Source organism: Trachypithecus francoisi, unplaced genomic scaffold (genome assembly GCF_009764315.1).
Source record: "Trachypithecus francoisi isolate TF-2019V2 unplaced genomic scaffold, Tfra_2.0 Lachesis_group11, whole genome shotgun sequence".
Lineage (NCBI taxonomy): Eukaryota > Metazoa > Chordata > Mammalia > Primates > Cercopithecidae > Trachypithecus > Trachypithecus francoisi.
Window position 1 is genome coordinate 86,037,942 of NW_022681456.1, and position 14,946 is coordinate 86,052,887.

The 14,946-nt window shown below is 39.7% G+C and overlaps 1 protein-coding gene across 1 annotated transcript; it reads right to left on the reverse strand.

Annotated features, from left to right (window-relative positions):
- Positions 1 to 6,428: 6,428 nt before the first annotated feature.
- LOC117090203 (elongation factor 1-gamma-like) lies at positions 6,429 to 7,836 on the reverse strand (the record flags this gene model as incomplete). The annotated part of the gene is given in 2 exon segments (XM_033222255.1): positions 6,429 to 6,621; positions 6,624 to 7,836. Coding segments are annotated over 2 exon segments (1,314 nt in total), but the record flags the coding sequence as incomplete, so codon positions are not given.
- Positions 7,837 to 14,946: the final 7,110 nt, after the last annotated feature.

Genomic DNA, 14,946 nt, shown 5'->3' on the forward strand with positions numbered 1-14,946 from the left:
TTGCTGTGCAGAAGCTCTTTAGTTTAATTAGATTCCATTTGTCAATTTTTGCTTTAGTTGCAATTGCTTTTGCCATTTTTGTCAAGAAATCTTTGCCTGTGTCTATGTCCTGAATGTTACTGTCTAGATTTTCTTCTAGTTTTTATAGTTTTTGGTTTTACTTTTAAGCCTTTAATCTATCTTGAGTTAATTTTTGTACACAGTGTAAGAAATGGGTCCAGTTTCAATTTTCTGTGTACGACTAGCCAGTTGTCCCAGAATCATTTATTAAATAGGAAATCCATTCCTCATTAGTGGTTTTTGTTAGATTTGTCGAAGATCAGATGGTTGTAGATGTGCAGTCTTATTTCTGAGTTCTCTATTCTGTTCCTTTGGCCTATGTGTCCATTCTTGTACCAGTACCATGCTATTCTGGTTACTGTAGCCTTGCAGTATAGTTTGAAGTAAGATAGCATGATGCCTCCAGCTTTGTTCTTCTTGCTTAGGACTGTCTTGGCTATCTGAGCTCTTTTTGTTTCCATGTTAATTTTAAAATAGTTTTTTTCTAATTCTATGAAGAATGTCAATGGCAGTTTAACAGGAGAAGCATTGAACCTATACATTACTATGGGCAGTATAGCCATTTTCACAATATTGACTTTTCCTATTCATGAACATGAAATGTTTTTCCACTTGCTTGGGTCTTCTCTGATTTTCTTGAGCAATGGTTTGTAGTTCTCCTTGAAGAGGTCCTTCACTTCCCTTCCTGGCTGTATTCCTAGGTATTTTATTCTTTTTGTAGCAATTGTGAATGGGAGTTCATTCATGATTTGGCTCTCTGTTTGCCTGTTGTTCGTGTATAGGAATGCTATCAATTTTTGCACATTGATTTTGTATCCTGAGACTTTGTTAAAGTTGCTTATCAGCTTATGAAGCTTTTGGGCTGAGATAACTGGGTTTTCTAGATAAAAGATCATGTCATCTGCAAACAAAGATAGTTTGACTTCCTCTCTTCCTATTTGAGTATCCTTTATTTCTTTCTCTTGCCTGATTGCCCTGGCCAGAACTTCTAATACTATGTTTAATAGGAGTGGTGAGGGAGGGCAACATTGTCTTGTGCTGGTTTGCAAGGAGGGAATGCTTCCTGCTTTTGCCCATTCAGTATGATATTGGCTGTGGGTTTGTCATATATGGCTCTTATTATTTTGAGGTATGTTCCTTTAAAATCTAGGTTATTGAGTTTTCTTTTTAATATGAAGGGATGAATTTTATTAAAGGTTTTTTCTGCATCTATTGAGATAATCATGTGGTTCTTGTCTCTAGTTCTGATTATGTGATAGATCACATTTATTGATTTTTGCATGTTGAACTAACCTTGCATCCTGGGAATGAAGGTGACTTGATCGTGGTAGACAAGCTTTTTGATGTGCTAGTGGATTTGGTTTGCCAGTGTTTTGCTGAGAATTTTTGCATTGATATTCATCAAGAACATTGGCCTGAAGTTTTCATTTTCTTGTTGTATCTCTACCCAGTTTTGGTATCAGGATGATGCTGCCCTCATAGAATGAGTTAGGGAGGAGTCCCTTCTTTTCAATTGTTTGGAATAGTCTCAGTAGAAATGTCACTAGCTCTTCTTTATACCTCTGGTACAATTCAGCTGTAAATCTGTCTGGTACAGGGCTTTTTTTGTTGGTAGGCTATTTATTACTGCCTCAATTTCAGAACTTGTTATTGGTGTATTCACAGATTCAATTTTTTCCTGGTTCACTCTTGGGAGGGTGTATGTCTCCAGGAATTCACCAATTTTTTTCTAGACTTTCTAGTTTATGTGCATAGAGGTGTTTACAGTTTTCTCTGATGGTTGTTTGTACTTCTGTGGGGTCAGTGGGGACATTCCCCTTATCATTTCTGATTGTGTTTCTTTGATTCTTCCCTCTTTTCTTCTTTATTAGTCTAGCTAGAGTCTGTTTTATTAATGTTTTGAAAAAACCAGCTCCTGGATTCGTTGATATTTTGAAGGGCTTTTCTTGTCTCTGTCTCCTTCAGTCCAGCTCTGATCTTGGTTACTTCTTGTTTTCTGCTAGCTTTGGGGTTTGTTTGCTTTTGGTTCTCTAGTTCTTTTAGTTGACATGTTAGGTTGTTAACTTGAGATCTTTCTAGCTTTTTGATGTATTTAGTGCTGTAAATTTCCTTCTTAACACTGCTTTAGCTGTGTCTCAGAGATTCTAGTACATTGTCTCTTTGTTCTCATTAGTTTCAAATAACTTCTTGAATTCTACCTTAGTTTCATTACTTACTCAAGGGTTATTCAGGAGCAGGTTGTTCAATTTCCATGTAGTCGTGCAGTTTTGAGTGAATTTCTTAAGCTTGAGTTCTAATTTGATTGCACTGTGGCATGAGAGAATGTCATGATTTCAATTCTTTTGCATTTGTTAAGGAGCGTTTTACTTCCAATTATGTGATCAATTTTAGAGCAACTGTCATCTGGCAATGATAAGAATGTACATTCTGTTGTTTTGGGTGGAAAGTTCTGTAGCTATCTCTCAGGTTCACTTGACCCAGAGTTGAGTTCAGGTCCTGAATATCTTTGTTAATTTTCTGTTTCAATTATCTATCTACTATTGACAGTGGAGTGTTAAAGTCTGTCACTATTATTGTGTGGCAGTCTAAGTGTCTTTGTAGGTCTTTAAGAGCTTGCTTTATGAATCTGGATGGTCCCGTATTGGGTGCCCGTATATTTAGAATAGTTAGCTCTTCTTGTTGAATTGAACCCTTTACCATTATGTAATACCCTTGTCTTTTTTGATTTTTGTTGGTTAAAATCTGTTTCATCAGAAATTAAGATTCTAACCCTTACTTCTTTCTATTTTCCATTTGCTTGGTAAATTTTCCTCCATCCCTTTATTTTGAGTGTATGCATGTCTTTGCACTTGAGATGGTCTCTTGAAGGCAGCATACCAATGGGTCTTGGATCTTTATCCAGCTTGCCGTTCTGTGTCATTTAATTGGGGCATTTAGTCCATTTATATTTAAGGTTAGTATTATTATATGTAAATTTGATCCTGTCATCATGATGCTTGCTGGTTGTTTTGCAGACTTGTTAATGTAGTTGCTTCACAGCGTCACTGGTCTGTATACTTCAGAGTGTTTTTGTAGTGGCTGCAAATAATTTTTCCTTTCCATATTTAGTGCTTCCTTCAGGAGCTTTTGCAAGGCAGGCCTGGTTGGTGATGAATTCCCTCAGATTTGCTTGCCTGAAAAGGACTTTATTTCTCCTTCACTTATGAAGCTTAGTGTGGCCGGATATGAAATTCTGGGTTGGAAATTCTTTTCTTTAAGAATGTTGAGGCCGGGCACGGTGGCTCAAGCCTGTAATCCCAGCACTTTGGGAGGCCGAGACGGGCAGATCACGAGGTCAGGAGATCGAGACCATCCTGGCTAACACGGTGAAACCCCATCTCTACTAAAAATACAAAAACTAGCCGGGCGAGGTGGCGGGCGCCTGTAGTCCCAGCTACTCGGGAGGCTGAGGCAGGAGAATGGCGTAAACCCAGGAGGCGGAGCTTGCAGTGAGCTGAGATCTGGCCACTGCACTCCAGTCCGGGCGACAGAGTGAGACTCCGCCTCAAAAAAAAAAAAAAAAAAAAAAAGAATGTTGAATATTGGCCACTAATCTTTTCTGGCCTATAGGGTTTTCACTGAAAGGTCCACTGTTAGTCTGATGGGCTTCCCTGTGTAGGTGACCTGGCCTTTCTCTCTGACTGCCCTTAACATTTTTTTCTTTCATTTTGACCTTGGTGAATCTGATAATTATGTGTCTTGGGGTTTATCTTCTCATGGAGTATCTTATTCGGGTTCTCTGGATTTCTTGAATTTGAATGTTGGTCTGTCTTGCTAGGTTGGGGAAGTTCTCCTGGATGATATAGTGAAGTATATTTTCCAACTTGGTTCCATTCTCCTTGTCTCTCTCAGGTACCCTAATCAGTCACAAGCTCGGTCTTTTTACAACATGGTTCTCAAAGGTTTTGTTCACTTCTTTTCATTCTTTTTTCTCTATTCTTGTCTGCCTTATTTCAGCAACATAGTCTTCAAGCTCTGAGATTCTTTCCTCCATTTGATCTATTCTGCTATTAATACTTGCAACTGCATTGTGAATTTCTTGTGTTGTGTTTTTCAGCTCCATCAGGTCTTTTATTTTTTATTTTTTTTGAGATGGAGTTTCATTCCTTCACCCAGGCTGGAGTGCAGTGGCATGATCTCAGCTCACTGCAACTTCTGCCTTCTGGTTTCAAGTGATTCTCCTGCCTCAGCCTCTCGAGTAGTGGGGATTACAGGCACCCACCACCACATCTGGCTAAGTTTTGTATTTTTAGTAGAGATGGGGTTTCACCATGTTGGCCAGGCTGTTCTTGAACTTCTGACCTCATGATCTGCCCACCTTAGCCTCCCAATGTGCTGGGATTACAGGCATGAGCCACTGTGCCCGGCCCATCAGGTAATTTATATTCCCCTCCAAACTGGCTATTCTGGCTATTGTCTCCTGTATTGTTCTATCATGATTCTTAGCTTCTTTGTATTGGGTTAGAACATGCTCCTTTAGTTCAGCAGTTTGTTATTATTCTGAGGCCTACTTCTATCAATCCAACCATTTCTGCCTCAGCCCAGTTCTGTGCCCTTGCTGGAGAAGTGCTGCAATCATTTGGAGGAAAAGAGGCACTAGTTTTCAACTTTTTCCACTGATTCCTTCTTATCTTCATGGGCTTATGGGCTTATCTAACTTTGATCTTTGAGGTTGCTGACCTTTGAATGGGGTTTTTGTTAGGTCTTTTTTGGTGATGTTTTTGTTTTCTGTTCGTTTTTCTTTTACCAGTCAGACTACTTTACCATAGGGCTGCTGCAGTTTGCTGGAGGTCTGCTCCAGGCCCCAGTTGCCTTGTTTTTTCTTATACCTGGAGGTATCACTAGTGAAGTCTGTGAAACTTCAAAGATGGCAGCCTGCTCTTTTCTCTGGAAGCTCTGTTCCACGGTGAGTAGGGACCTGTTGCTGCTGCAGTGTGCCTGTAGGAGGTGTCTGGAGGCCCCTGTTGGGAGGTCTCACCCAGTCAGGAGGAACAGGATCAGGCAGCCGCTTAAAGAAGCAGTCTGGCTGCTTTTTGGTAGACCAGGTGTGCTGCCTTTGAGTGGGATCCCTTCCTCATCTGAACAATTTGTTTTCTCCAAAGCTGGCAGGCTGGAACTGCTGAGTCTACTGAACCACAGAGATCCAAACTCCCTTCCCCACCAGGAACTTGGACCTGTCTCAGGCAGATTCCAGCCCCTGCCATTGGCTGGCTGGAATTTTAACTGCTTTACTTCCTGGGTTCAGTCCCCTTCCTAGGGATATGTAGGGATGGATTTCTCACCTTGCCTGGAATCCTGGGGCTGGAATATGTAAAACTCCTGGGTCTCTGTGTGTGTCTGAGTGGTTGCCCAGCCAAGACTCCACACAGCTCTGTGTATCAGAGTTGAGGCCCTGGTGGCATAGACTCATGAGGGAATCTCCTGATCTGTGGGTTGCAAAGATACATGGGAGAAGCGAGGTTTCTCAGGCAGGGTTGCACTATCACTCAACATTTCCCTTGGCTGGGAGTGGGGGTCCCTTTGGCTCTGTGCTGCTCCTAGGTGGGCTGCCACTGCCCTCCCCTCCACTTTTCTTTGTTCTCCATTTGTTGAGTTGTTTGCCTAGTCAGTCTCAGTGCAAGAACCTGTATACTTCAGTTGAAGGTGCTGAATTCACTCTCCCCTTTTCATTCCTCTCTGTGAGTGCCACGGACCAGAGCTGCTTCTAATCAGCCATCTTAGATCCAGCTAAATATGTTTCCTATAAGTAACTTATAGTTGGGTTTTGTTTTTTAATGCAGTATGACAATATATAACTTTTAACTGAAATGTTTAGTCAATTTACACAATGCAATTATTCATATATTCTGATATAAATTTAGCATCTGACTATAAGTCCCATTTGTGCTATCTAGTTTTTTTCTCTCCTTTCTTGTCTTCTTCTGAATTTACTAAGAAATTTTATTATCCCATTTTTCTTCTACACTTAGTAAATATACTTTTTCCACTGTTTTTACTGGTGGTTCTAGAGCTTACAACACATCTTATTGTAGCCGAATATAAAGTCGTACTCTTGCTAACTTCCAAAGTGCAAGGACCTTACAAACGTTTAACTCCATTTCCCCTTCCAGCCTTTTGTGTTATGGCTGGCATATATTTAAATTATATATTGATATCTATGTATTTAATATATAGAGAGAATATATAATTTCATATATTTTAATAACATATTTAAATATATGTTAAATGCATTTTTAAATTAAAATATTGCATTTTAAAATAAATATTAAAAATATATTTAATTCTATATATATAGAATATATGTATTTAAAAATATATATATATATCTATTTCTGTTTTTTTTTTCAATGTTCAGTTTCCTTTAATGACCCCCATCTCCCTGAAGGGCAGGTGCAGGCAGCTAGGCAATGGCAAGAGATGTTCACTTGAAGATCTTGCCCTGATTGAAGACTTTGCCCACATGCTGGAAGGCCCTCTCCCAGGAAAAGTACTCTTGAACCAGCATCTGGGTCTCTTCACTGCAGGATCCAGTTTCTGCCCTGTGTATGACTCATAGTCCACCTGCCAATCTGGACTCAGCCGAAAGGCAAGCTCCTGGCCTCGGAAGACCCAGACTCCAGAAATGGAGCCGCTATTGTTAGTTCCAAAGAGGATGACACTGGTGAAGGCATTCTTCCTCAGCTTGTCCAGTCGCTGGAACATTCCAGTGATGAGACTGCAGCTCATGAAGGTCTGAGTGAGTTCTTCAGGGAAGCGATACTCTGAGTACCACAGGGACCAGCTGTTCTTATCAAAGTGCTCCTAGAAATATGGCAGTGCCACAGAGAGTGTGTCCTCATCGGAGTACTTGCGTTTAAATTCATCCAACACAAAGGTACTCTTGGGCAAGTGAGCGAAGGGGTTCTTGGCCTTGGGCTCAGCAGCCAGTGCCTGCTCACATTCATCCACTTCCTCCTCAGGAGCAGGAGCAGCCGCCTTTTTCTCCTCCTTCCCCTCAGCCTGGGACTTCTGCTTCTCTTCCTGTGAACCCTTCTCTTTCCGTGGTGTATCTCTTTTAGGCTGGGTCTCTGCAAACTTTTTAGCATCAAACTGGGCCATCTTCTCACACAGCTTCACTTCCCCCAAGACAGCCCGGAATTGGGGCTGATTAATGCAGGTGAGGAACCAGCGGTTGGTATTGGGAAAGGCCTGGCGGAAAGAAGGCTCTAGGACCTGCTTATAGAGACACAGCAGGGTGCAAACAACTGTGATGTCAGCCAATGTCACTCGTTCGCCCACCAGAAAAGTCCTTGTCTTCAAGTGAGCATCCAGCAGCCCCAGAATTCGCCTCACTTCCTCCTTTGCATTCTCAGTGGCCTGTTTGTTGTGGTGCACGATGCCCAAGGTGGGGAATACCCAGATACTGGCTGGGGGCACTATATCGGAATCAGCAAAGCTCACCCACTGCACCACCTCGGCTGCTGCCTCTGGAGTACTTCCCCACAGCTCCTCATTGCTTACATAGTAGGCAATGGCGTTGCTCTCAAACACACAGAATCCATCCTCACCTGGAACCTTGCTGGCAGGAAATTTGCGGAGAAATTCAGGGGTGCGGTTGGTTTGGCCAAAATGGAAGTGGGGTGGTGTGGAGAGCACGCAGACCTGAGCCCCGCTGTACTGAGCAGCGATGAGAGCCTTGAAGGCCCTCCAGTTTTCAGGGTAGGTATACAGGGTCCCAGCCGCCACGGTGATTCTGCAAAGAAAAAGTCAAAATATATATATATATATATTTCAAACATGCATGATGTTATTCCTGTTTAATACAGTTGTATTAGAATATATATCTATATATCTATATATAGATATATCTATATTCTTATATATATCTATATATAGATACCTATATATCTATATTCTTCTATATGTGCAAATGTGTGTGTGAAGATTTATTACAGGAAAGCCAAGAAGCCCCACAGTCTGCTGTCTACAAGGTGGAGAATCAGGAAAGCTGGTCATGTAATTCAGTTCAAGTTCAAAGGCCTGAGAACCAGGGGAGCTGGTATCATGAGTTCCAGTTCAAGTCCAAAGGCCTTGAGGACCACAATCCCTGAGGTCCAGTGGCAGGAGAGACAGATGTCCCTGTTCTAACAGAAACAAATTTGTTCCTCCTCCACCTTTTTGTTCTATTGAGGCCCTCAACAGATTGGATGATGCTCACCCACACTGGTGAGGACGGTTGTCTTTACTCAGTTTACCAATTCCAATACTAATCTCGTCCAGAAACACCCTTATATACACAGTCAGAAATAATGTTTTATCAGCTATCTGGGCGTCCTCTCATCCCACCAAATTGACACATAAAATCAGCCATCACAACAGTCAATATTAGTTTGGATTTACCCACATATTTACAGTTTTCTTATTGATCTTAATTTCTTCTTGTTTTTCTTCTTCCAAACTGAATCATTGTCCTTTTTCCTGAAGGACTCTCATTAAATCTGCTGGTGATAAATTATCTCATTTGTAGTCTAAAAGTTGTCTTGATTTAACCTTTGTTTTTAAAGAATATTTTTACTGGCTATAGAATTCTTGCCAGTTATTTTCTTCCTGAATTTTTGAAGCTCACATACCTTTTCTTTTAATTTCCATTGTTTTCATTGAGAAGTTAGAGGTTTTTAAAAAATTTTATTTCCATCATTTTGGGGAACAGGTGGTTTTTGGTTACATGGATAAGTTCTTTAGTGGTAGTTTACTAGATTTTGGTGGACCCATCACCAGAGCAGTGGACACTGTACCTGGTGTGTAGTCTTTTAAGTCTCACTCCCCCTTCCACCCTTCCTCTCAAGTCCTCAAAATCTATTATTCTTATGCTTTTGTATCCTCATAGTTTAGCTCTGACTTGTAAGTGAGAAAATGCAATATTTGATTTTCCATTCCCGAGTTACTTCTCTTAGAATAATGGTCTCCAGCTTCATCGAGGCTGCTGTGAATGCCATTATTTTTTCCTTTTTATGGCTGAGTAGTAGTCCATGGTGCATATATATATATATCTCACATTTTTTTATCTACTTGTTGGTTAACGGACATTTAGGCGGGTTCCATATTTTTGCAATATTTTGTTCCATACTTTTGCGAATTGTATTGTTATAAACAAACATGCATGTGCAAATGTCTTTTTCATACATGACTTATTTTCCTCTGGATAGTATTACTTTCAATATTACTGCTACCTAAAAGGTAATACATCTTTTCTTTCTTGCTGCTTTTATTATTTTTCTTTGTCACCTCTTTCACTATGATGTATCTTGGTTTGAGATTCTTTGTATATATCCTGTTTGGAACTTGGAGCTTGGAGCTATTCCTGAATCTTAGCTTGATGGTAACTTTTGTCAGTTTGAGAGAATTATCTTGGAATACTGCATCTGCCTAATTCTCTCCTACCTCTCCTTCTGTGGTTGGTTCCAATTATTTGTACATTATATGTTCTCACCATTCCCTCATATATTTTATATTCTTCTCTGTATCTTCTATCCTGTTTTCCTCAGTTCAGTCTAGATATTTTCTTCTAACCCACCCTCGTCGAGCCTCTTTCTTTTATGTTTAATATGCTATTATACACATCCATTACATTCTTTTGTATTGTTTTCTTTGTGAGACAGGGTCTCACTCTGTTGCCCAGGCTGGAGTTCAGTGGCATGAGCAATCCTTTGGCCTGAGCCACTTGAGCAGCTAGGACTACAGGCATGTGACATCACATCCAGCCAATTGTTAACTTTTTTTGAGAGAGATAGGGCGTCACTATGTTGTTCAGGCTGGTCTTGAACTCCTGGCCTCAAGCGATCTTCCCACCTCAGACTCCCAAACTGCTGGAATACACGCATAAGCCACCACGCCCAGCCCATTAAGTTCTTGAGTTATTGTAGTTTTAGTTATAAAACTAATATGTGATTCTTTTATATAGATTCCACTTCTCTGGAATCTATACTGTCATTTAATTTCTTAATATATTAATTATATGGGCCTGAATAGAACAAAATATTTTTAACATAAGCCAATCATTTCATAATCATAGCAAAAGAATGATAGTTTGAATAGGCATCCTTGTTTTGTTCCTGACTTTAATATAAATGCTTCTGGTAATTCACTGTTAGGTATAATATTAGATATAAGTTTATAGACAATTTTTTATTATGTTATAGATATCTATTTTTTAGATTTAAGGAGATACTATCAAAATAGATATTGATTTTTGTAAAGTAGATTTTCAGCATTTACTGAGATTATCACATATGTCTTCTTATTGGACCAGTTATAAATGTTTTTTTTTTTTTTGAGACGGAGTCTCGCTCTGTCGCCCAGGCTGGAGTACAGTGGCCGGATCTTAGCTCACTGCAAGCTCTGCCTCCTGGGTTTACGCCATTCTCCTGCCTCAGCCTTCCGAATAGCTGGGACTACAGGCGCCCGCCACCTCGCCTGGCTAGTTTTTTGTTTTTTAGTAGAGATGGGGTTTCACCGTGTTAGCCAGGATAGTCTTGATCTCCTGACCTCTTGATCCGCCCGTCTCGGCCTCCCAAAGTGCTGGGATTACAGGCTTGAGCTACTGTGCGCGGCCCAGTTATAAAGTTTTTAAATATTAAATGATCATTACATTCATGAGAAAACCCCTCATGGATGCATTTATTTATTTATTTATTTATTTATTTATTTTATTTTTTTTTGAGATGAAGTCTAGCTCTTGTCCCTCAGGCTGGAGTGCAATGGCATGATCTCAGCTTACTGCAACCTCTGCCTCCCAGGTTCAAGCGATTCTCCTGCCTCAGCCTCCCAAGTAGCTGTGATTACAGGTGCCTGCCAGCACATCCAGTTAATTTTTGTATTTTTAGTAGAGATGGGGTTTCACCATGTTGGCCAGGCTGATCTCAAACTCCTGACCTCAGGTAATCTGCTCACCTCAGCCTCCCAAAGTGCTGGGATTACAGGTGTGAGCCACCGCGCCTGACCTATGCATCTTCTTTTTACATACCATTACATTAAGTTTATTTGCATTTGGAGGTGTTCATATATATACACATATACAAACAATTAAAAACAGTGGTATCAATAGCAAAGACTTGGAATCAACCCAAATGTCCATCAGTGACAAACTGGATTAAGAAAATGTGGCACATATACACCATGGAATACTATGCAGCCATAAAAAGGATGAGTTTGTGTCCTTTGTAGGGACATGGATGCAGCTGGAAACCATCATTCTCAGCAAACTATCGCAAGAACAGAAAACCAAACACCGCATGTTCTCACTCATAGGTGGGAACTGAACAATGAGATCACTTGGACTCAGGAAAGGGGAACATCACACACCGGGGCCTATCATGGGGAGGGGGGAGGCGGGGGGGAGGGATTGCACTGGGAGTTATACCTGATGTAAATGACGAGTTGATGGGTGCAGCACACCAACATGGCACAAGTATACATACGTAACAAACCTGCACGTTATGAACATGTACCCTAGAACTTAAAGTATAATAATAATAAAAAAAAAAGCAAAAAAAAAAAAAAGCGGTGGCATTTAGGTTTTGATATTAAGTTTGTGTTATCTTACTATGCACTTAAATCTTAAATATTGTTGATTTTGACCCCATCTATCAAAGACAAAGAGTGGTATGGATAAGCTTGCTACAATTGTGGTTCTGGATATATTTCCTTGTATTTTCATGTTTTTGCTTCATTCATTCTGAAAGTGTGCTAAATAGCATAGAAGATGTATACTAAATAGCATACATCTTCATTGTGGATGATACCACTCCTCATTATAAAATGGAACTATTTTTTGGTTTAATGTTTTCTTCTTAAATTTCACTTGCTGTGATGTTAATATATCCATCTGTTCTTTCTTTTTATATGCTTTCACCTTATATATCTTTGTCCATCATTTTAGTTTTAACATTTCTTTATTATTTTGTTATATGCAGATTATCTTCAAGTGGCATATTATTAGTTTCTTAAAACTGTGCCTTTTAATAAGGAAACCTAAAACTTTGTATTTAATACTACCATGATTTTTATATTTATGGTCATAAATTATGCTTTACTTTATTCCTGTTGCTTTATTCAATAATTTTTTGTTATAAGCTTCCTTTCTCTACTTTTATTTTTTGCCATAAAAATAGACATAAGAGTTACCATTTATTGGCCAGATGTGGCGGCTCACACCTGTAATCCCAGCACTTTGGGAGGATGAGGCGGGTGGATCACGAGGTCAGGAGATCAAGACCACGGTGAAACCCCGTCTCTACCAAAAACACACAAAATCAGCCATGCGCGGTGGCGGGCATCTGTAGTCCCAGCTACTTGGGAGGCTGAGGCAGGAGAATGGCGTGAACCCGGGAGGTGGAATTTGCAGTGAGCTGAGATTGCACCATTGCACTCCAGCCTGGGTAACAGAGCAAGACTCCGTCTCAAAAAAAAAAAAAAAAAAAAAAAGAGAGTTACCATTTATCACATAATCAACCAGCACACTGTTCTATATACATTATCTTTTTAACAGATTTATTGAGACATAATTGATACAAAAAGAACACTTTATACAAATGTGTACAATTTGATGAGTTTGGACATATGCAAACACCCATGATACTATCAACACAATCAGGGTAACAGACATATCCGACACCTCGCAAAGTTTCCGTATGTCTCTTTTGTTTAAATTTTTTGTTTGTGTATGTGTGTAAGAGCACTTAATGTGAGGTCTACCCTCTTAACAAATGTTGAAGTGTGTGATATCATATTGCTGCCTATAGGTACTATGTTGTAGAGTAGATATCTAGAGTTTACTCATCTAGCATAACCAAAACTTTATACCCATTGAACGACAACTCACCACTTCCCCCACCCACTGGCACCCTGTTAACCACTATTGTATTCTCTGCTTCTACGTGTTTGACTATTGCAGATACTTCATATAAGCGGAACTATGCAGTATTTGTCCTTCTGTGACTGGCTTATTTCACTTAGTATAATGTCCTCCAGGTTCATCCATGTTGACACAAATGGTAAGATTTCCTTCTTTTTAGGGCTGAGTAATATTCCATTCTATGCATATTTTCTTTATCCATTCATCAGTCAATTGACACTAAAAGCTTCTGTACAGCTAAGAAAATAATCAACAGAATGAACCTATGCAATGGGAGATAGTATTTGCAAGCTATATATCAAATAAAGGGTTAATTTCCTAAATATATAAGGAATTCCTACAACTCAATAGCAAAGAAACTAATAACCCATTTATAAACTGGGCAAAGCAGTTGAACATACATTTCTACAAAGAAGGCATGCAAATGGGCCAGGTACATGAAAGATTCTCAACATCATTAACTATCAGGGAAATGAAAATAAAAACTACAGTGAGCTACCATCTCACAGCTACTATAGAAAAAAAAGATAAGTTGCTGAGAACGTGGAGAAAAGGAACTCTCATACACTGTTGTTAAAAATGCAAAATGGTACAGCCACTATGGAAAACTGTATGAAAGTTCCTCAAAAGATTAGAAATAGAACTACCATATGACCCAGCAATCCCACTTCTGGGTATACAGCCAAATGACATGAAATTAGGATCTCAAAGAGATATTCACACTTGGCCAGGTGCTGGTGGCTCATGTCTGTAATCCCAGGACTTTGGGAGGCTGAGGTGAGAGGATCGCTTGAGCCAGGAATTTGACACTAGCCTGGGCAACAGAGTGAGACCTCTCTCTCTCTCTATATATATATATACACACACATGCATACATACACACACACACATATACACACATATATACACACATACATATATATGAGATATCAACACTCCTATGTTCATTGCAGCATCATTCACAATAGTTAAGATATGCTCTGTACACTTTAAAATAATCTTAATTATTCATTACAACAATCTTGCAAGGTAGGCAGTATAAATGAAATCTTGAAAGGTAGGCAGTATCCCTTTATATAAATGAAAAACTTAAGGGTTGCAGAGACCATTAATTTGCCTAAGGACACTAACCCAGTAAGTGGCAGAGTTGGGACTAATACCTAGGACTTCTACACTTTACAAAGTCTTTAATGACTATTTTGTTTCTCTCTTGCTCACTCTCACTCTCTCACCCTCAAAGCATTTGTTTTATCATCTGATCATCTGCAGTTACTGGAAAAAATACATTTAGAGTTTCTGATTTTAAAATGGTATACTGGGCCAGGTGTGGTGGCTCACGCCTGTAATCCTAGCACTTTGGGAGGCTGGGGCGGGCGGATCACTTGAGGTCAGGAGTTCGAGACCATCCTGGGCAACATGGTGAAACCCCATGTCTACTAAAACACAAAAAATTTAGCCAGGCATGGTGGTGCATGCCTGTAGTCCCAGATAATCAGGAGGCTGAGGCAGAAGAATTGCTTGAACCATGGACGCAGAGTTTGAGGGAGCCAAGATGACGCCTCTGCACTCCAGTCTGGGCAACAGAGTGAGACTCTGTCTCAAAAAAATAAAATAAATAAAATGGTATACTGAGCACACGATGTAGTGCTTAGATGTACAGAGATAGATTAATTGACAGAAGTAGGCTTCAGAAGGTGGATAATAACAAACTTCGCTGAATTAAAGAAGTATGTTCTAACCCAATGCAAAGAAGCTAACAATGAAAAAACATTAAAGGAGCAGTGAACCAGAATAACCAGTTTAAAGAAGAACATAAATGACTTAATGCAGCTGAAAAATATGACATGAGAACTTCACAATGCACCCACAATTTCAATAGCTGAATAGACCAAGTAGAGGAAAGGATCTTAGAGCCTGAAGACTATCTTTTTTTTCTTTTCTTTCTTTCTTTTTCT